This window comes from Ochotona curzoniae, unplaced genomic scaffold, assembly GCF_017591425.1.
Source record: "Ochotona curzoniae isolate NIBS_2020 unplaced genomic scaffold, NIBS_Ocur_1.0 contig_3520, whole genome shotgun sequence".
In the NCBI taxonomy this organism is placed as follows: domain Eukaryota; kingdom Metazoa; phylum Chordata; class Mammalia; order Lagomorpha; family Ochotonidae; genus Ochotona; species Ochotona curzoniae.
Window position 1 is genome coordinate 7,027,125 of NW_024465894.1, and position 20,609 is coordinate 7,047,733.

At 45.2% G+C, this 20,609-nt stretch overlaps 1 protein-coding gene across 1 annotated transcript; it reads left to right on the forward strand.

Annotated features, from left to right (window-relative positions):
* Positions 1–781: 781 nt before the first annotated feature.
* LOC121157311 (E3 ubiquitin-protein ligase RNF113A-like) lies at positions 782–17,563 on the forward strand. The gene is made up of 2 exons (XM_040981433.1): positions 782–2,557; positions 16,478–17,563. Exon 2 carries the CDS (start codon positions 16,487–16,489, stop codon positions 17,522–17,524), a length of 1,038 nt encoding a protein of 345 aa, XP_040837367.1. The 5' UTR covers positions 782–2,557; positions 16,478–16,486; the 3' UTR covers positions 17,525–17,563.
* The last annotated feature ends 3,046 nt before the right edge of the window (positions 17,564–20,609 follow it).

Sequence of the window (20,609 nt, forward strand, 5' to 3'; positions counted from 1 at the left end):
CTAGATCCAGGGAGGGACCCCACATTTTTAGTTCATCTGCCCTTCACCTCTAAGATAGCCTCTGGAGGTCATATGAAGAGCCAGGTCTTTTTTCAAACATGATCCGTGCACATGGGTTGTTTTTACTGCCCCTCACCCCGTGACTGCTCCCGTCTTGGCTACTCCCCTCAAAGCAGCCGACATAAACGCACCCCTTCCAAGGCCCTCTGAACGTCCCTCCTTCCCCTTTGTTTATTCTGATAACAAATATTGAGCAGGTTTTCTGCTTACTGCTGGCGGTAGAGAGGGCCCTGTGGCCTTGGGAGTATGGTGGGAGAAAGCATAGGATACCTAGCCTTTGCCTTCTTATCCTTGCCCATGTTCAGTTAGTGATGGCCTTGTAATTTGTCACCCTATCCTTAGCCCTATCTTTGTCAACTGCTGACTCACCTAGAGATGCGGGCAAGGCAACTCAGATGTCTGCGTCTCAGGCCAGGAGGCCTGCATTCCAGTACTGGTCCTGGCTCCAGAGTTGAGCTTTCAGTTAATGCACACCCTGGGAGGCAGCAGGTGGTAGCTCAAGTGGTTGGGTGCCTGCCATTCGCATGGAGACACAGGCTGAATTCCTGCTGCTGAAGCTTACCCCTGGCCTAGCCTGTCCATTGGGGTACTTAAATCGGAACATGAGAGTGGTTTTTTTTCTCTCCCAAATAGATTTTTTATAAGTTAATGCCATTCTAATTGTGTCCTGTCCCTAGTTAAATCCCTTACTAATCACTCAGATCTTGAAAATTATATATAGTTGAGTTCCTTGAATATAACCATCAAGGTTTTCCAGAAGATTCTGTTACCGATTATGAATACTCCAGTTGGATGACTCCATATGCTCCCAATGTGCTGTCTCCAGTATGAGTATTTCCAAAGAGTTTGAGTTAGTTGGCAGTGTTTGTAGAAGCAGAGGTTTCTCTTCATCTTCTCTGGCAATGCCATCCATATCTGGATGACAAAAGTTGGCTGGAGCCAGGAGTGGTTCCTGCCTACTCTAGATTGGGCATGAACTTCTCAAAGTGTGCAGGTCCCCTCCAAACCCAAATCTGTCTCTAGAATCTGCTTTCCTCACTTATGTTATCTGTCAGGTAGGCGTTTGTGCCGGTAAGCCCTGGACTATACCACATGGCCAGAATCATCAAGCAGTTTTGAACTTGAGCCAAGTTGAGAGTTTGGTGTGTGATGTGAACAGCATGGATTTGAGTCAAAACACTGGGTTTGAATTCCAGAGCGGTTCCTGGTGCAAAAACTTCTCTCTGTGGGATCTTTGCAGACCAAAACCCAATAATCCAGAGACTGCTTGGGTGTAGAAAGCTTTAAGATGATGTAACTGTGCCTTATGCTCCCACCTATAAAATAGCCTACTGAGTCAGAGGGCTTATACTGATTACACCACAAATTACATCATCGGTAGCACACTGAGGGAACACAAGTGCGCTTTGTCAGGCCTCCCTTGGTGCCTGTTAACAAGTCACAGAGATCAGCTCCTTTCGCCATCTCTGCACTTTAGGACAGGGGTCAGCAAGCCACAGGTCTTAACTGGCAAAAACACAAAGAAGTATTGAAGGTGGATGTGGGATGTGCAACCATGTCTGCTCAGGGTCCTGTATAAGCTTGGGAGAAGGGCTCCTAAACCATCTGGGGAATGTGGTAGTAGAACAGAAATGATTTCTTGCAAGAGATGATCCTTCAGCTTTTGATTCTGAAGTGCGTTTTAAAAGAATTAATGGACTGTCTTTAGAATAGTTTTAAGTTTACAGAAAAATTGGATGGAGAATTCTAATATTGTTCGTTCCCTCACAACTTCCCCATCCCTACACCACCGCCCGCGCAGTTTCCTTTATCATTGGAATGTTGTATTAGTATAGTGCATTTTTAGAATTGATAAGCCAGTATTTGTAGATTATTATGAGCACAGTCCACTCTTTACATTAGAGTTCATGCTATATGTTATGCACAGTTCTATGGGCATCGACAAATGCACAACATGATGTGTCTATTATTAAAGCATATAGTAGGGTTCACTATCCTGAAAATTCCCTGGGCTTCAGTTATTCCTAGCCTAGTCCCCAATCTTCAGTAGTCACTGACCTTTGTCCTCTTTATAGTTTTGCCTTTTCCAGAATATTATAAATTTGTATTGTACAGTTTATAGCCTATTCTAACTGAATTCTTTCCCTAAGCTCGTATCATATCGGATGAATACACCAGTCTATTAACTTATTCTTGAGAATCAACTTGGGCCTCTCAAAAAGACCTGTTGAAATCCTGTTCCTTCAGTGTCTGTGAACATGACCTTCTTTTTTACAGGCCTCTGGAAGTGAGCCCTAACCCAATGTGACAGATATCCTGACAGAAGAAAATGCCATGTGAAGATACATGGAGATCATTGGTGTCATTGTAAAGCAGTGACCAGCAAGGCTCCACAGTCACTGCCAGCACCAGGAAGCAGCAAGCAAGGACTTGCAACAGGCTCGCAGGCTCAGTCGACCCACTGACTCCAGGCACCTACCTCGAGAATAGTGACAGAGTAAGCATCTTGTGGGTTGTTTTATAATTTTGTAAAAGATCTGTTTTTCTTTATTTGAAAGGCTGATTTATGGAGAAAAAGGAGAGAGAGAAGGATTGAAAGAGAGACAGAAAGAGATCTTCCATCTGCTGGTTCACTTCCCAAAGGGTCACAATGGCTGGAGCTGGGCCAGTCAGGAGCCAGGAGTCTCTTCCAGGTCTCTCACATGGGTATAGGGGCCCAAGGACCTGGACTGTCCTCTGCTGCTTTCCTAGGCCATAAGCAGGGAAACTGGAACAAAAGTACAGCAACTGGGACTTGAACCAGTGCCCATATGGGATGCCAGTACTATAGGTGAAGGTTTTACCTACTATACCATAGCACTGGCTTCATAGTTTTTTTTAAGCCTTTATTGTATGTATTTTGTTTTATTCTACCATGTGTCTTATTTATGCAAAAGGCAAAATAACAATGAGGGAGACACAGAAAGAGAAGGAGATCTTCCATACTGTCTTTGACTCCCCCAGATGACTGTAACAGCCAGACAAGGCCAGGCTAAAGGCAGGAGGCCAGAATTTCATCTGGGTTACCAACATGGGTGGCAAGGCCCCAAGCACATAGGCCATTTTCTGTTGCTTTCCCAGACAAATTAGCCAGCTAAATTGGAGATGGAGCAGGTGAGACTCAAACCAGCACTTCGGTATAGAATGCTATTACACACCCCACTGCACCACAATGTCAGCTCCATGATTTTATTATTATTGTATAAATTTTATTTTTGATATTTTTTACATATTTGATTAGGGTGCTAAGGGTCAAGGGCTAGAGGAAAGTGGGTGTGACAATTGTTTTGACATTCTCTTTTTTTCCCTTCCTGTATCTGGGGAGAGGGGAGAGATAAGGTGAGAAGCCACACCCAGCCTCCCAACCATCCCAGGATCCCCAATTTGGGGCATGCTCCAAGGGTCCTGCTCAAGTGGTTTTGATAGTTCCACAGTTCTGTATTGCTGCCAGTCTTGCCACTCCAATCACGATGAAATGTCCCCAGAATCCACCAGTTGATATAGTCCACCTTAGAGTCTCCGTTTGTCCAGTATTTACTGCCAACTCTTGGCTGGGGTAGTTGATCAATTTGTTCTGTTCTCCGTCCTCTATTATGGTACCAAGTGTCCTCTGCAGGTTGCAGTGTACTGCCAAATCCTCCATTTGCACCTGGATATGCTGTCCACTGCTCCGTCTAAGCCACTGAGGAGGCCCAGCTCTGATGTATACATTCCATGGTCAGACCATGGAACCTGCAGTTTCCTCCACAGCTGGAGTTTTGAATCCAGTGGTTCAATTGGGGGGATTCTCAAAGTAACTTCAGCTAAGACGATCCCAGACTTGATGCTTGTGTGTGCATGCCAAGACAGAGTTCGGCATAGTACGCAACCGCTAGGCTACTGTGCTGGGCCCTAGATTGATTTTATTTTTATTTGAAAGGCAGAGTTACAGAGCGAGAAGGAGAGACAGACAGATCTTCCAACTGCTGCTCACTCTCCAATTGGCTGCAATGACCAAAGAGCCAGGAGCTTCTTCTGGGTCTCCCACGTGGGTAGGTGCAGGAGCCCAAGGACTTTAGCCATCCTCCACTGCTTCCTCAGGCCTTTAGCAGGGAGCTGGATCAGAAGTGTAGTAGCCAGGACATGAATTGACACCTATATGAAATATCAGAACCACAGGTAGAGGGTTAGCCTGATGTGCAACTATAGTGACCCCTCCACATAGATCCTATATATATTTTGTTAGATTTATACTAGCTTATACTTTATGTAGTAACTGTGTGTTACATATATACTAACTTAAATGTTAACTATATGTTACATATATGTTTATATATACTAGCTTATGCTAGCTTACATGTTTATAAGCTAGTTTGATTGGTATTGTGTGTTACAGTTCTAATTCAGTATGTTCTTTGCTGGCCCTTAGGAGAGCCATGTCAGTCAGGCATCTTTCAGCCTTGCTCTAATTGCTGATTAGTCCCAGGAGCTTTGGAAGTTGATCGGTTTTTTATATACATTTTGTTATCTTCTGTGAACAAGGACAGTTTTACTTGTTTTTCAATCTGCATTCTTTTCTTATTACATTAGCTAGAACTTAAAAAGAAGATGGCAAAGAAGAGTGGTGAGAGAGGGCATTCTTACCTGGTTCTGGTTTCTCACTGTTAAGCACCGTGCTTGTTGAAGGGCTTTTGTGGATATTCTTTATCAAGCTTAGGTAATTCTCTATCAATTCCTAAGGGTTTTAAAATAAATCAGTTTTGGGCTTTGTCAGGTACTTTTTTCCAGCATTTATTAACATGACCAGTTTTTTTTTTTTTTTAACTTCATGGTGGACTACATTAGTTGATTTTCAAATGCTGAGCTGCATTGTATGCCTGGAATGAATCTCCCCTGGTTGTGACATAGAATGAATTTTATACATTGGTGGATTTGATTTGGTTGGAATATGTTGAGGGTTTTTGTATTTATGTTCATGAGAGAAGCTGATCTGTAGTTTACATTTCTGATGAAGTCTGACTTTGATATTACAGTCTTATTTTAAAAAAAAAAAGAATTATCTTTATTGGAAAGTCAGATTTACAGAGAGCAGAGAGAGAGAGGAAAATCTTCCATCTGCTAACTCAATCACTGACTCCCCAAATGACAGTAATTGCTGGAGCTGAGCCAATCTGAAGCCAGGAGCCAGGAGCTTTTTGCAGGTCTCTCAAGCAGGTGCAGGGTCCCAAGGTTTTGGACCATCCTCTGCTGCTTTCCCAGGCCACAAGCAGGGAGCTAGATGGGAAATGGAGCAGCTGGACATGAACTGACATCCATATGGGACCCCAATGTGTACAAGGTGACAATTTAGCCACTGAGCCATTTTGCTGGGCCTGGTGTAAGAGTCTTGCTGGCTTGCTGAAAGTATTCGTCCTGCATTTGCCTTCTGGTAGAGTGTATGTGGTTGGCATCACTGATTCCTGAAGTGTTTGGTAGAACTCACCAGTGAAGTCATCTGGATATTTTATTTTCTGTTTTGGAAGCTTGGTAATTATTAATTCAATTTCTTCTTAGGAATTATTTATTTGAAAAGCAGAGTTACAGAGAGATAGGAATAGAAAGAAAGATATCTTCCCTCTGCTGGTTCACTTACCAAATGGCTGTGACAGTGAGGCTGGGCCAGCCAAAGCCAGGAGGCCACAACTCCATCTGGAACTCCCATGTGGGTGTCAGGGATCCCAAAATACTCCAACTATCACTTACTGCCCCCCTGGTGTACATTCACAGGAAGTAGATCAGAATCAAATGTGCCAGGACTTGAACCAGACATACAGATATGGAATGAAGTTTCCCCTAGCAGCTATTTAACTTCTGCACCAAAGGCCCACCCCAAGCCGCTGCTCTGACACTGGAGTCCTGTCAATGGCATGGCCAAGTGGTGGAGTGGGAGTCTTTCATGGTCTTGATATTAAATCTGCATTTTTGTTTGTTTTCTAAGCAAGCCAGAGTCCTTGCGTTCTAACCTTCAAAAAAAAAAAAATTTAGCCTATTTTTTCCTCCCCAATTTGACACAGGAAAGTTCACAGTGGCTATAGTTGTCCAGTTGTCTCTCTCCTAGGTCAGATAAGGTTCTGGTAGTGTAGCTGCCTTTGAGAGCAGAGAACAGAGTGCTCTGGGCTTATTCCCAAAGGGCTCCTGTGCCCCTCCTCTTGCCAAAAGTGCACTAGGATTTTCTTTAGGTTCTTACTGTGAGAACCGAAGTGGGATTCCTGGGGGTTCTCCCCTTTCCCGAAGAATGGACCCTGAAATTTTTAAACTCTGAGGATGGTCCACACTCATCCTCCAGTACTTCCTACTTACGGCTGGCCCCTTGCAGGTAAGCTCTGCATGCCTGAGATGGCTGCACCCCTGGTGCTTCTGCCCCTGGTAAACTGTGCTTCAGTGTATCCTCTCTTTCTTCCTGTGTGCATGCCCATTTTCAGGGCAATGGTTTTCCCCTATGAGATCAGCTCTATGAATCCAAGAAGGGTTTTTGATTTTTCATTGTCCAGATTTTTTTTCTTGTCGTGAGGATAGACTTCCAAGCAGTTCAGATGTGGGAGCAGAAGCTGGAAGTCACTCTGCAGTGAAATTCCCGCCAGCGTATTACAGAATACAAACCCAAGGACCATGCTGTATAGCAAGCTGAGCTCTGGGCTTTCTCGGTAGGTCTCTGACTCGCCGCTGGGCTGGAGGTCCCTTGAGAGCTTGGTTTTGGTGCTTGGTTACCAAATGAATGCAGTTCAGGCAAGAAACCTCTGCCCTTCTAAAACACTGCTAGCTGTGACTGTCAGTCACTATCTTGCTCCCTGTGAGGATGATAGTCTGTGATAGCACGAGAATTTCAGGGGAGGCTTCGATGAGGCCCACTGCAAGGCAGGCTTCAGCTGATGTACTGCTTTCACTGATGACAAGCCCCAAGGCTGGGAGGCCAGGCTGGCTTTGTGTTTAGCTGTGAAAGGCATGTAATTACTTTGAATTAATCAATCAATCAGTCATCATCATCATCATCAATCTATTTTAAAAATTAAATTCCTGGGGCCAATGATTAGCATAGCAGTTGAAATGCCTGTGTCCCATTTCCGTGAATCTGGGTTAGACTCCTGTTTCTGGCTCCTCAGGGCTCGGGAAGCAGCAGGCGATGTATCAAAACATTGGGGTCCTGCCACTCACTTGGGAGACCTGGATGCAGTCCCTGGCTCCTGGCTTCAGCCTAGCCCAGTTCTGCCACTTGCAAGCATTTTAGAAGTAAACCAGTAGAGGGAGTCTCTCAGTGTGTCTGTGTGTCTGTCCCGCTCCTCAGTCTGACTCTTGAATACAAAATGACTGAGTTTCATAGATTCTATGTGCATTTTAACATCTCTGAAATCATGATGTGTATTTAACATCAATGGCATGCATGGTTGAGTGGTAGCATCCTGTCTCCCACCCACATCCTTAGGAACACATCTTCGAAAATAACATCTTTTAAAATCAAGGAAATATAGTAATTTATTATTTTTTTATGGAAGTAACACACACAGAGTTTTGGAAGCTGAGCGGTATTGTTTTCATTATGGAAAAGGACATCTTCTACCCCATCATCCGTTTGATAACCTCTCTCCAGGGGCCATTATTTTCAGCTCATTTAGCTGTTACTTCTGCCGTTTGCATCCATATTTCTAAATAACATGACTAACCAGCTATTTCTTTCTTTTCTTTTCCTTCTTTTTTTTTTTTTTAAGAAAAAGCTCCTTCTCAGTCTTGAAGTTTTTGCTGATTTCCTACTAGGAGTAATGGATTTTTCTCTCCCAAAGTTCTTCTTTTGTACACACGTATTACATTATTTTCAAAGTGATTACTCTGATTCTAGCGGGGGTTGATATTTAAAGTGTGTATATGTTATTGCAAATACTATACTTGTCTCATTGTATTCCTTGGTGTCTTTTCCTTTACTGTACCACTTTTTATGTTCCCTAAGATTGGTGACATTTTTCTTTCTTTTTTACTTCGGTTTCCTATATTTTTCCTCTTAATTACTCCATACTATATTAGTTTCTTATGGCTACTGTCACAAGTTACTGAAATTGAGATACTTATAACCCATGTATTATCTTGCAGTTCTATGAAAACTAAGTACTTGGGGCAGACAACTGGTCTGAAATTAAGACACTGCTTGGAATATATGCATCCCGTATCGGAGTGCCGGGGTTTGAGCTCCGTTTCTGCTTCCAGTTCCAGCATCATGCTAACATACCCTGGGAGGCAGCAGCAGGTGATGGATCCAAACCCCAATACTTGGGTGCTTGTGACTTACACGGGAGACCTGAATTGAGTTCTGTGCTCTCCTGCATTTGGCCTGGCCTACCCCTGGCTATTACAGGCATTTGAGAAACGAAACAAAGAATGGAAGATCTCTCTCTCTCTCTCTGTCTCTCTCTGCCTTTCAAATAAGTAAAAAGTAAATTAAAAATTGGGAAAAAACTAGAATGAGTACGGAGTGAGTCAGCTAGGATCCTTTGCTTAGAGTCTCACAAGGCTTAAAAGAGGGTGTCAGCTGGGCTGCATTCCTTTCTGGAACTCCTGGGGCTGAATCTACCTCCAAGCTCGTAGAGATTGTTGTGTGAACTCTGTTTCTTTAATTCATTTTTTTTTAAATGTTGTCATTATTTATTTGGAAGCTGGAGAGAGTTATGCAGAGATAGATGGAGAGATCTCCTACCTGCTGGTTTAGTCCTCCAAATGACTGTAACAACTGAAGCCAAGGGCCCAGGAATTAGTCCAGGTCCCCCAGGCGGACGGCAGGACCCAAGTACTCTAGCTGCCACGTGCTACTTCCCCGGGCATGCGTTAACAGAAAGTTGGAATGGGAAGCAGAGGCGGGGTTTGAATCCTGCCACTCCAATATGGGATGCAGATGCCCCAAGTAGTGTTTTCATTGCTAAGCCAAACACCTAATCCAGGCTAATCTCCTGCTTTTATTTTATTTATTTATATTTAAAGATTTAATTTTATTTTTTATTGGAAAGTCAGATATACAGAGAGGAGATATTTGGGTCCCTGCTACTCACATGGGAAATCTAGACTGAGTTCTGGACTCCTGACTTTGATGTGGCCTGGCCCAGCCCTGGCTTTGCAGGTTTTTGGGGAAGTGAACTAGCAGATTTACAGACAAATAAATAAAGAGCAAAGGCAAGAGGGCTAATGTTTGGATTTAATGAGGAGTTAAAATTGCAAGGTAAGAATCTATGACATGAAAATTCACATGAGATCTTTGATGTCCACCCATCCCATCCAGTATTGGTTTTTCATTTTAATGGGAGAAAGGGCTGAGACCCTGACTCACAGAGGTCTGTGGGTGTAGCTGGAAGCAGAGCTGGTGCTAACTTTACCTGAGAAGGGCAGGTTGTGTCAAGGAGCTCGGAATTGTCCTGAACTTGTTGAATTCTGGTCATATGATCACCTTGAGTCTTGTATAAATAAGGTCATCAGAATGGTAAGCATTATTAGTGTGGTGGGGCTGGCGAAAGAAGGCATTCTGAATCTGCATTTCAATTTCATGATAGCTGAACCAGAAATAAGTTTCACAGTGTGGTTGGCTCTACCGATTTCTACCTGCAGAGAAAGTGGCATGACACTGTCACGCTCTGGTACCTCCTCATGAGCTGGAAAGTTCATGGAGATTTCCGCCTCCAGTCTCCTTCTTCAGAGTGCCAGCTGGGCACAGAGAACCATTAATCTATGGGGTGTTTGTGTGTGTATTTTGAGAATGATATTTTTTGGCATTTACTTTTAAGTAAGAAAGCACCTGCTGTATTCATTTAAAATCATGTATTTCTACTACATAGTGATGCATAAGTATATTTCCAGTGCAAGAAAATAAAAATATTAAAGATAAAAGCTGAAGTCCCCTATGATCACCAACCCTCCCCCGTCCCTATGCCACTTTTCCTCTACAGAAGTAACTACAGTTTCCTAACAGTATGTGCTAATTAGTCATGGCAGGTCAAGTTCTGCTGCAGTAACAAACATTTTCAAAATCACGGGGTTTTAGCATCACAGAAGTGTCTTTCTCAGTCACCCCACAGGATTGTCCTAAGATGGCTTTGGTGGTATTGGGACACAGGTTGAAGGAGCAGCTGGGACATGCTGGTCTCAGGACAGAGGGAAAAGAATGGTAGAGTCTCTTAAAGCTTTGGCCTGGTAATCTCCCCTGTCTCTTTCACTCCCATTCTCTTGGGCAAAGCAAGTCACACCGCCACACCTGACTTCAGAGGGACGAAGTGGCATAATGAATGGCATAACTTAATGGAATGCATAAACTATAGAAAGAAAAATCTCTTTTGCAGAATGTATTATGGCTCTCAACCTTACTCTTTCCATGCAAAAAATATGCCTTAGAGATCTTCCCATGTTCTAGGAAGAGATGGAGCCATCTGCATTTTAAGCCATGGCATAGCATGCCATACTATGGGAAGTACTATTCTTATTTAGCTGTTTCTCTATCTGAAGATATATAAATCATTTGCAATTTCTTATTATTGCAGACAAGGATGTAGCAAATATTCTTGTACTTGTCCCCTGTGCATACGTGCGACTGATTATTATGGGTATATCAGAGTGGAGTAGTTGGTGAGTAACTCCCCACAGGAAGTATGCCGATCCTCTGTAGGGGGAGAGCACTGAGTAGAATGTGGAGGCAAGAATCATGGGTCCTGGCAGGAGATGAATGAAGCCAAGCAACCCTCCAGGGGAGGAATAGAGGAGTAAATGTCAGGAGTCACTCCTCTCCGTCTCCTATTTGTGTGGCTCTGTGGGTTAGTGCAGCCAGACATCTTCACATGTGTTGGTAGGTACTTCGTGTCTCTTCTGTCTGTACATAAGCTTTGCCTCTGTTTATTTGTTTGTTTGTTTCTTTCTTTTTTAGTTGAGAGGCAGATTAACAGAGAGGAGAGACACGCAGAGAGGGATCTTCCATCCACTGGTTCACTCCTCAAATGGGTACAATAGCCAGAGCTGAGCCAGTCTGAAGCCAGAAGCCAGGAATCTCCTCTCAAGGACCTGAGCTCCCAGCCATAGGCAGGGAGCTGGATCCAAAGTAGAGCAGCCGGAACCCAACCAGCACCCATATGTGATGCTGGTGCCACAGGCTAGGGATTAGATTACCAAGCCACTACACCAGCCCCATTGCCTCCCTGTTTTCTAAGTGAGTTGTCTTTTGCTTGAAGAACTGGTTAGAAATCTTAGGTACATTTTACCTCACAGTGTGTCACTTGTCAGTCTTTGCTTTGCCATAAAAAAAAAGCCCTTTAAAATGTCATCAGAATGTTGATGTTTAAAATGTTGATGTGATAATTTCATCAATCTTTCCTAGAATGGCTTTTGTCTTGGGTCTTGTTTAAGGAAAGCCTTCCTACTCCCAGATGATCAGCATATTTTCTATTTTTCTAATAGTTTTATGAATTTTAATTTTTGATTTAATCTTATATTTAGTTGTTTCATCCACCTAGGATTTATATTTGGAAATGGCATGCGGTATAACCAGAGTAATTTGTTTTCCCACAGGTCTATCCAGTTGACACAGTAGCATTTCTGGAATAATTCATCATTCCCCCATTATTTGAAATAACATTTCAATATATAAGAAATCTTCATTAAGTTCAATGCTAGATTTATACTTGAATGATTTGTTTGTAAAATCAAACTACTATGTTTCAGCTACTGGCAGTATGCTGCATACTTTTGTACCTGTCAAGACACATTGTTCTAATTTTTTTCAATAGTAGTCTTTGCTTTACTTGCATAATTATACTCTCATGTGAATTTTAATTCCAAGCACTTGGACCATCTTTGTTGCCTTCCCAGACACATTAGTAGGATGCTGCACTGGGAGCAGAGCAGCCAGACCTTGATTCAGGGCTCGTATGAGATGCCAGTATCATAGGTGCCATCTTAACTTACCATGCTGTCGCACTGGCTCTAGGTGCAGACATGCTAGCCATCTTAATCGCTAGGCTGGACACCCCACCACAACCACATGTGATTTTTAGAATCAGCTTATCAACTCCTATGAAAAATTCTCATGGCATTTTATTAGAATTGCATTGAATTTATGTATCTACATAGGGAGGACTGATTTCTTTGGGGAATTATGTCTTTCCCATCTAAGAAGGTGATATATACTTTCATTTGTCTCAGAGTAGAGGTTTACCATTTTCCTTATAAAGATGTGGCACATTTTTTATAGATTAGTCTCTAGGCATATTAGCATTTTTGTTGTTGTTTTAAGCGGTAGATTTTATTTCATGATTCCTGCAACTTGAGTGTTGTATGTATGTCCAAATAGCTAAATTCTCTCATTAAGTCAATTAGTGCAAGGGCCTTGCTCATGTTCTTCCTCCCCTCCATGTTAGGACACAGCAAGAAGGTGACCTTGCCCGACCCAGGCAGAGAGCTCTTCTCAGGACGGGACCATCCTGGCTCTTGGTCTTCAGCCTTTGGAACTGTAAGGGAATAAATTCTTGCTGCTTAAGCCCCTTGGATTTTAAAAATATTTTTAAATAATGCAGATTTAATCCTTTCTTTCCAATTTTGTCTTTTTTTTTTTGCCTCACCAAGATAGTTTTTTTTTTTAAAAAGATTTATTTATTTTTATTGGAAAGGCAGATATACAGAGAGGAAGAGAGACAGAGAGGAAGATCTTCCATCCGATGGTTCACTCCCCAAGCAGCCACAATGGCTGGAGCTGAGCCAATGCGAAGCCAGGAGCTCTTCTGGGTCTCCCATGTGGGTGCAGGGTCCCAAGGCTTTGGGCCATCCTCGACTGCTTTCCCGGGCCACAGTCAGGGAGCTGGATGGGAAGCAGGGCCACCAGGATTAGAACCGGCACCTATATGGGATCCCGGGTGTGCAAGGCAAGGACTTTTAACCACTACTCTATCGTGCCGGGCTCTCACCAAAATAGTTTTTAAAAAATAGAACAAAGCCTAGGGTGGTAGTCTAATGGCTGAAGTGCTTTTCTTACATGTGCTGGGATCCCATATGGGTGCCTTAATATTCCGGCTGCTCCACTTCCCATCCAGCTCCCTGCTTGTGGCCTGGGAAAACAGCGGAGGATGGGACCCTACAACTGTGTGGGAAACCCAGAAGAAGCTCCTGGTTCCTGGCTTCAGATCAGCTCAGTTCTGGCCATTGTGACCACTTGGGGAGTGAACCAGCAAGTGGAAGATTTTTCTGTGTCTCCTTCTCTCTGTAAATTTCACTTTCTAATAAAAATAAATAAATCTTAAAAAAATAAATAAAAAGCAGAACAAGGGGCCAGCATTTGGCCCAGTGCTGAGGATGCTGTGGCTTCCTGCCAGTGCACATCCTGGAAGGCAGGAGGAGTGGCCCATATGATTGGGTTCCTGCCCCCACATGGGAGATCCAGATTTAGTTTTAAATTCTTGGCTTCACCCTGGCCCAATCTCAGTTGGCCACAGGAATTTTGGGAGTGAACCAGTGGATAGAAGATCTTTCTTTGCCTCCCTCTTACCCTCTTCCTCCTCTCCTTCATCTCTTTCCTTCTACTCTTTGTAATCAAGATGAATTAAATAAATAAAAAAGAAAATGAAAAAACAAACAACATTCTCTGGGCTTCCTTGCCGCTAAGGCGGAGGGCCTGTCACTTTTCGCACGGCTCATTCATGATGAGGGGATCAATGGCAGGAGGCAGAAATCTGTTGAACTGTTCACTGCTGGGTGCTGTCTCTGTTAGGGTTGAGTTGGTCTGGGAAGAACCAAGATGGTAGTGACACTAGCAAGTTAAAAGTTGTTTTACTTGCCCTTTCCTGTAAAAGTTGACCATGGGAAATTTGAAGTTGACTTGATGGTTTATGCTGTGAAATATTCTGGGAATTAGGTTCCTTTCATCTTGTTTGTATATGTGACACAAACTGCCATTCCTAAGCTCACTGTGTGGACCAGAATAACTGCCGCAGTTCCTTCCATTACATCTGCATCCAAGTCTGAAAAGGTGGAAGTATTAAGTGTATCTCTGCCATCACTCAAGGAAGTTTCTAGACTCTGTTATTATCTCTTTTATATCCTATTGGGCGGAAGTTGGTTACATGGCCATAACTGGCTATAAGAGAGGTTAGGAAGTCTGGCATTTATTCAGGGAGTGCCATGTGCTTAGATGCAAGATAGATGACCTAACCGTATGATTCATGTTAGCCAAAGTCCAGGATTGAACAGATATCTTTCTCTGGCAGTTGAGCTAGTATGACTTTCTGGGAGGAGGGATCCTGCCCTCTGACCTCCCTGACCTCTGACTCTCCCTCAAGGATGCTCATGCCTGACCAGTATCCTTGTGGCCACGCACTATGTATATTTTAGTGTCACCTCTTTGGGGGCTGCATTGGCATTGTAGCTCTGTTTCCTGATGGTTTAGGGACTCTGAAGTTTCATGCTTTGTGGAAGAAAATGAAATATTTATTAGAGGATATTTAGTCTGCCACAGATACTGAGAAAAATGCTTGGTCTTACTAGACCATCTTCCGCTGCTTTTCCAGGCACATGATAGCAGGCTGGATAGGAAGCCGAGCAGTCAGGATTTGAACCAATGGTCTGGTGTGGGATGCCAGCATCCTGAAAAGAGGCAACTTAACCCACGGCATCCATCTTTCTTCTGTTTTTAGTAGTTCCTTGCCTGCATTTTCACCTGCAAATAGCTTCCTGTTCCACTAAAGCAGAAACGGGCCTTGTGAGTAATTTGCTTCCAGAAGGTGGCGCCAGCAGATAAGGTCGCAGTCTTATAGGGCTCCGTGTTAGTTCACCATCCATAGATGCCATCTCATGCATCATCTTGTTTGATTCTCCCTTGTCAACTGTTTGCCCAATGCTGACTGTCCCCTCATTTATCCTTGCATCTCTTCCTCAGCAATTGCCTCCCGAGCCCTTCTACAACCAAAGACACCTTAAATTCCTTCTAAAGTGTCATGCTGGCTGAGAGACACGAAAGCAGTGAAAAAATGCTAGACTGTTAGAGAGCTGGGCTTGAGAGAGCTGAATTGGCAGTCCCAGCCCCTGCTGGCTTTTGGTTTTGGGTTGATGCTGGCTCATGCTCTCTAGGAGGCTGCTTTAATTTGAGTGGAAACTGTAAAGTTTGAATGCCTGGCAGGAGTTGGCAGGACCACCTGTAGTCTTTCCCAGGGGCCATTGATTCTGGGGCAGAGCACCTGGGCCCTGGGCTGGTCAGCATTGCAGAGAAAGGGGAAAAAGACAAGAGCCGCAAGGAGAACAGAGGAAGGCGTTGAACGTCTCCTGGGCCAAGGGCAGCTCACTTGGATTCAGAGTTCTGGCACACCTGAGCACAGCAAGCAAACCTGGAAGCCAGGAGCCCAGGCCCAGCTGACACCCATGTCCATGGTGGAGACTGAGCGCCCCACTCTTCTCACACTCCCTCCCAAGCTGCAAGGCAGTGAGCACAGTTTGCAGGGTCTCCAGCAGGGCTCCCTCCGTGGTAAGGTCTCTCAGACACCATGCTTAGGTGCTCAGAGAGCCACCATCCATGCCTTTTAAAGTGCATACTGTGGGAATTAAGAGCAGGATGCATGCATGGGTGTTTGTGTCTGTCTGTGTGTTCATGACTTGGAGAGAAGTCTCTAAGCAAACATCTCCGTTGTTGTCTTGGGTCATCTTGAACCGCAGGTATGGAGGGAGTTCTGGGATAATGGAGGAGGGACAGAAAGGAGGAAAAGGGGTAAGGGCAAAAAGACACACTGTTAGGTGCGCATTTGGCTGGCAGTTCAATCCCTCCACTTGGGACTCCTGTATCCCATTTATCAGAGTGGCTAGATAGTGTCCTGGCTCTGCTCCTGATTCCAGCTTCCTGCTGACACACACCCTTGGAAGGCTGCAGGTGACAATGACGCAGGTAGTTGAGTCCCTGCCATCCAGGTGGAGTTCCTGGCACCTGACTTTGACCTGACCCAACCTTGGCTGTTACCCTGGCTGTTACAGGCATTCAGGGAGTTAAGCAGCAGATAGAAGATTTTTTTTTTAAGATTTATTCATTTTTTTATTGGAAAGTCGGAAGCCAGGAGCCAGGAACTTTTTCCTGGTCTCCCACATGGGTACAGGGTCCCAAGGCTTTGGGCCATCCTCGACTGCTTTCCAGGTCACAGGCAGGAAGCTGGAAGGGAAGTAGAGCAGCCAGGATATGAACTAGCGCCTATATGAGATCCCAGTGCATGCAAGGCAAGCACTTTAGCCATTTAGGCTACTGTACCAGGCTCAGATAGATGTGTATCCATTTATCGCTACCTTTCAAATGAAATGAAATGGAATAAATAAGAATTTAAGAACCATGCAAACAGACATGTTTGTGATCAAACCCATGTCTGTTGTCTCGCCAACTCAGGACTCCACAATGGCGGAGCTGCTTTCTCCAGAGGACAGTACAGATCAGGTATGCACCTTCCTCTTCAGAAAGCCTGGGCAGAGAGGGGCTGCAGGCCGCCGAGGGCGCCGGGTCTGCCACCCCGAGTCCGGAGACAGTGACCAAAGTAGCAGCGATGAAGGCAGCACAGTGGTCCGACCGCAGAAGAAGCGAGTGGTCCACAATCCAATGATACAGAAGACACGCAGCAGTGCTAAGCAGAGAGCATCCCGTGGCCACTTGAGCAGCGACGAGGAGGAGCCAGGAAATGAGCCAGAGACTCTGGGAGTGGTCTACAAATCCACCCGCTCGGCGAAACCCGTGGGGCCGGAGGACATGGGGGCGACAGCCATGTTTGAGCTTGACACAGAGAAGGAGCTCGACGCGCAAGCCATCTTTGAGCGTAGTCAGAGGATCCAGCAGGAGCTGAGGGGCAAGGAGGATGACAAGATCTACCGGGGAATCAACAATTATCAGAAATACATGAAGCCCAAAGATACGTCCCTGGGCAATGCCTCTTCCGGGCTGGTGAGGAAGGGCCCCATCCGGGCCCCCGAGCATCTGCGGGCCACTGTGCGCTGGGATTACCAGCCCGACATCTGCAAGGACTACAAGGAGACTGGCTTCTGCGGCTTCGGGGACAGCTGCAAGTTCCTCCATGACCGTTCAGATTACAAGCACGGGTGGCAGATCGAGCGTGAGCTCACTGAGGGTCGCTATGGGGTCTGTGAGGACGAAGATTATGAAGTGGGAAGCAACGATGAGGAAATACCGTTCCGGTGTTTTATCTGTCGACAGACCTTCCAGAACCCAGTTGTCACCAAATGCAGGCATTATTTCTGCGAGAAGTGTGCGCTGCAGCATTTCCGCACCACGCGGCGCTGCTACGTCTGCGACAGACAGACCAACGGCATCTTCAATCCAGCCAAAGGCCTGATTGCCAGGCTGGAAATGCATCGAGGGTCGGCATCCAGTGCTGCAGCCCACTTCCCAGCAGACCCCGAGGAGGCTTCGGCCCCCATTGCTTAGGTTTCCCTAAATCTTAAAAATAAATATTTGGTTGTTCTTTTAGGGGGAAAATGTTTATTGTGTGTCTGGAGTTCCGTAAAAGCCCACATCTGACCCACATGGTAGATGTCTACCACATGTTAGTCACTGAGCAGTGACTCGCTTCCAAGGGATTTGACTTCCTTCGTAATAACTTTATACATGTTTGAAGTATTTTTGTACTGAGCACTTGAACTAGAAAAGCAGGGGAAAATGAAACCACAGAAACTACTGCAAACCAATGGGAAAAGCAGTAAGAAAAATCTAAGGCATTCATGTTTAGTTGCATTTGGAGTCTAATGTCTTCATTCCCTGGCTGTGTGACTCAAAAAACTACCCAACCTCTCTGAGCTTCCATGTTCCCTTTAAAAACAGGGATGTTGTGAACAGCTCTTCTTGTTGGCCACCTAAGATTCTTGCCCCCAGCTTCCCTTTGGGAAAGTCACTGTATCTCAACTCACTCCATGAGATTAACCCTGGGTACAGGGGTAGACTCACAACCTAAGTGTAGCCAATCAGGTTATTTCACTGTTACGCCTCACCAAATTGATTAACTTAGAAACTTCATCTGGGCCAGTAGGAATCAGGTCTGAGATGTTTTCTGGAACTACTAGCGAAGAGAAGCTGCTAGGATCCCGAGGAGGCAGGACTAGAAGCCTGAAGCCGCCTCACCTACCAGAGGACAGTCTGCAGAGCAGCTTGAAAATGCCAGCCCAGGGCAGATGCGGCTGAGCGGCAGAGCCTGCTGCGTGCTCCTGTCCTGGACTAGTATGGCGTTTCCTGCCTCTTCGATGGAATTGGACTCCAGGCTGAAGGAATCCAGTGAAGCAGGCAATTCCCTTAAATGGAGGAAGGTGGAGGGGGACCCAAGGGCTGCCAAGCACAGGGAATGCCTTAGTAAAGTGGATGACCATAGTCAAACCGCTGAAATCTCAGTAACCAACTTTCCCCATCTGTAAAATGGACACCTGGGAAGGCAGCAGAGGATGGCCCCACTGCTTGGGCCCCTGTGGGTTACATGGGAGACCTGGAAAGAGTGCAGGCTGCTGGTGTCCACCAGGCCCAGCTTGAGCCAGCGCAGCCAGTTGAGGGAGTGGACCAGTAGATAGAAGAGTTCTCTGTCACTCTGCTTTTCAAATAAATACATTTTAAAATTTCTTGATTTTTGGTTTTTGGCAATGAATACCAAAAAAAATGTTACAAATACCATGTGGGCTCAAATGGTACAGACCCAAAAAAAGAAAGCCAGACTGGAGCCTGAGGGTCCAGTGTGCAGTCCCAAGTTGCCTGGGGGAGACAGATGGTTTCAGCGACAGCTTGATACATTTGGAGACAAAGATGTGGGGTGATGGACAGAAGAAAGCAGGAGGATCCTTGGTGGGAAGCTTTCTAGTCCCTTGGGTGGGCCAAGGGACTGGGGTCAGGTACCCTGGGCACAGGAGAAAGGCACGGGGTCAGGGACCGGGCACTGGGCAGGAGGCACGGCCTGGAGTGTGAATTTGCTTTCCTACATCAGTCGGCTCAACAGCTTGGCAATTTTTCTGATTAAACTTTCTGCTGTTAGGGGCCTGGCGCAAAAGCCTGGCGGCTAAACTCCTTGCCTTGAATGCTCCGGGACCCATACCGGCATTGGTTCTAACCTTGACTGCCCTGCTTCCCATCCAGCTCCCTGCTTGTGGCCTGGGAAAGCAATTGAGGAAAGCCCAAAGCCTTGGAACCCTGCATCCATGTGGGAGACCCAGAAGAGGCTCCTGACTCCTTAGCTCAAGCCCTTGCAGCCACTTGGCGAGTGAATCAGTAGATGGAAGATCTACCTCTCTGTCTCTCCTCCTCTCCTCTTTTTTTTTCTTCATGAAAATTTTCTTTGTTGATCTACATTACATTTTACCCTTCTTCCAGGGTCTTAAGAATCTAAAACTGGAGCTTTTAGTTTGATGGAACATGATAAAATACTGTAGTATGTTCCTTTGATGCTTCATATTACAAGAGGGAAGCAAGTGATTCTTTTTTTAAGATTTATTTTTATTGAGCAGTTAGATGTACAGAGAGGAGGAGAGACAGAGAGGAAGATCCTTCATCCGATGATTCACTCCCAACTGACTGCTAGGCTGAGCTGAGCTGAGCTGAGCTGATCTGAAGCCAGGAGCCAGGAGCTTCTTCCAGGTCTCCCACGTGGGAGCAGGGTCCCAAGACTTTGGGCCGTCCTCGACTGCTTTCCCAGACCACAAGCAGAGAGCTGGATGGGAAGTGGGGTTGCCAAGATTAGAACCAGCACCCATATGGGATCCTGACACGTATAAGGTGGAGACTTTAGTCTCTAGGCTACCGTGCTGGGCCCTGCAAGAGGGAGGCAAGTGACTTCTAACTCAGAGGAGAAATTCCTTCAGGTACCTTCATGTATGTCATCCTCCAGGTCGGCCAGAGTTGGTACATTAGAAAGTGAGTATGAGGAAGACTGTCTGAGTCAGTTTTGAGACGTCATTAACTGTCATGCTACTCTGGGCACTGATGTTATCACCCAGCTTCAACACTCCAGGTCAGGTGGAAGCCATTGGGCATCATAACAGTTCTTCACATCCTCAAGCATCACACACACATTTTCCTGTTCCCGGAAGAAATCCTACAATGTTCAGCAGGTGTTTTTCAGTGATGCTCATCTCTGTCACACCTAGAGAAGATTCTAGCATGTGGGTGATGCCCAGGGTCAGTTTCTCTAGATATACAATCTGACTTTCCAATAAAAAAATTAATTAAATCTTAAAAAAAAAAAGTTCTGCTATTTTTGATAGAAAACCAGTGCTTGCCTCTGTGCCCCCGCCAAACAACTGTGTCCTGTAACAACAACAACAACAACATAAAAAAGCCCAGCCAGAGACCATATCTCCTTCCCTGTCCACATCTGGGTCCCCCAAGGGAGGAGAGGAAGTCTGGGACCACTGGCATTTGTCTGAATAGCTTGGACTGGCTAGTACAAAGAGCCATACAGGAGGAAAATGTTTCCTTGCTACCCAAATCACAATTTGCCCTGTGTCCACAGCCAGAAGCAGTCGATGATCCATAGATCCCA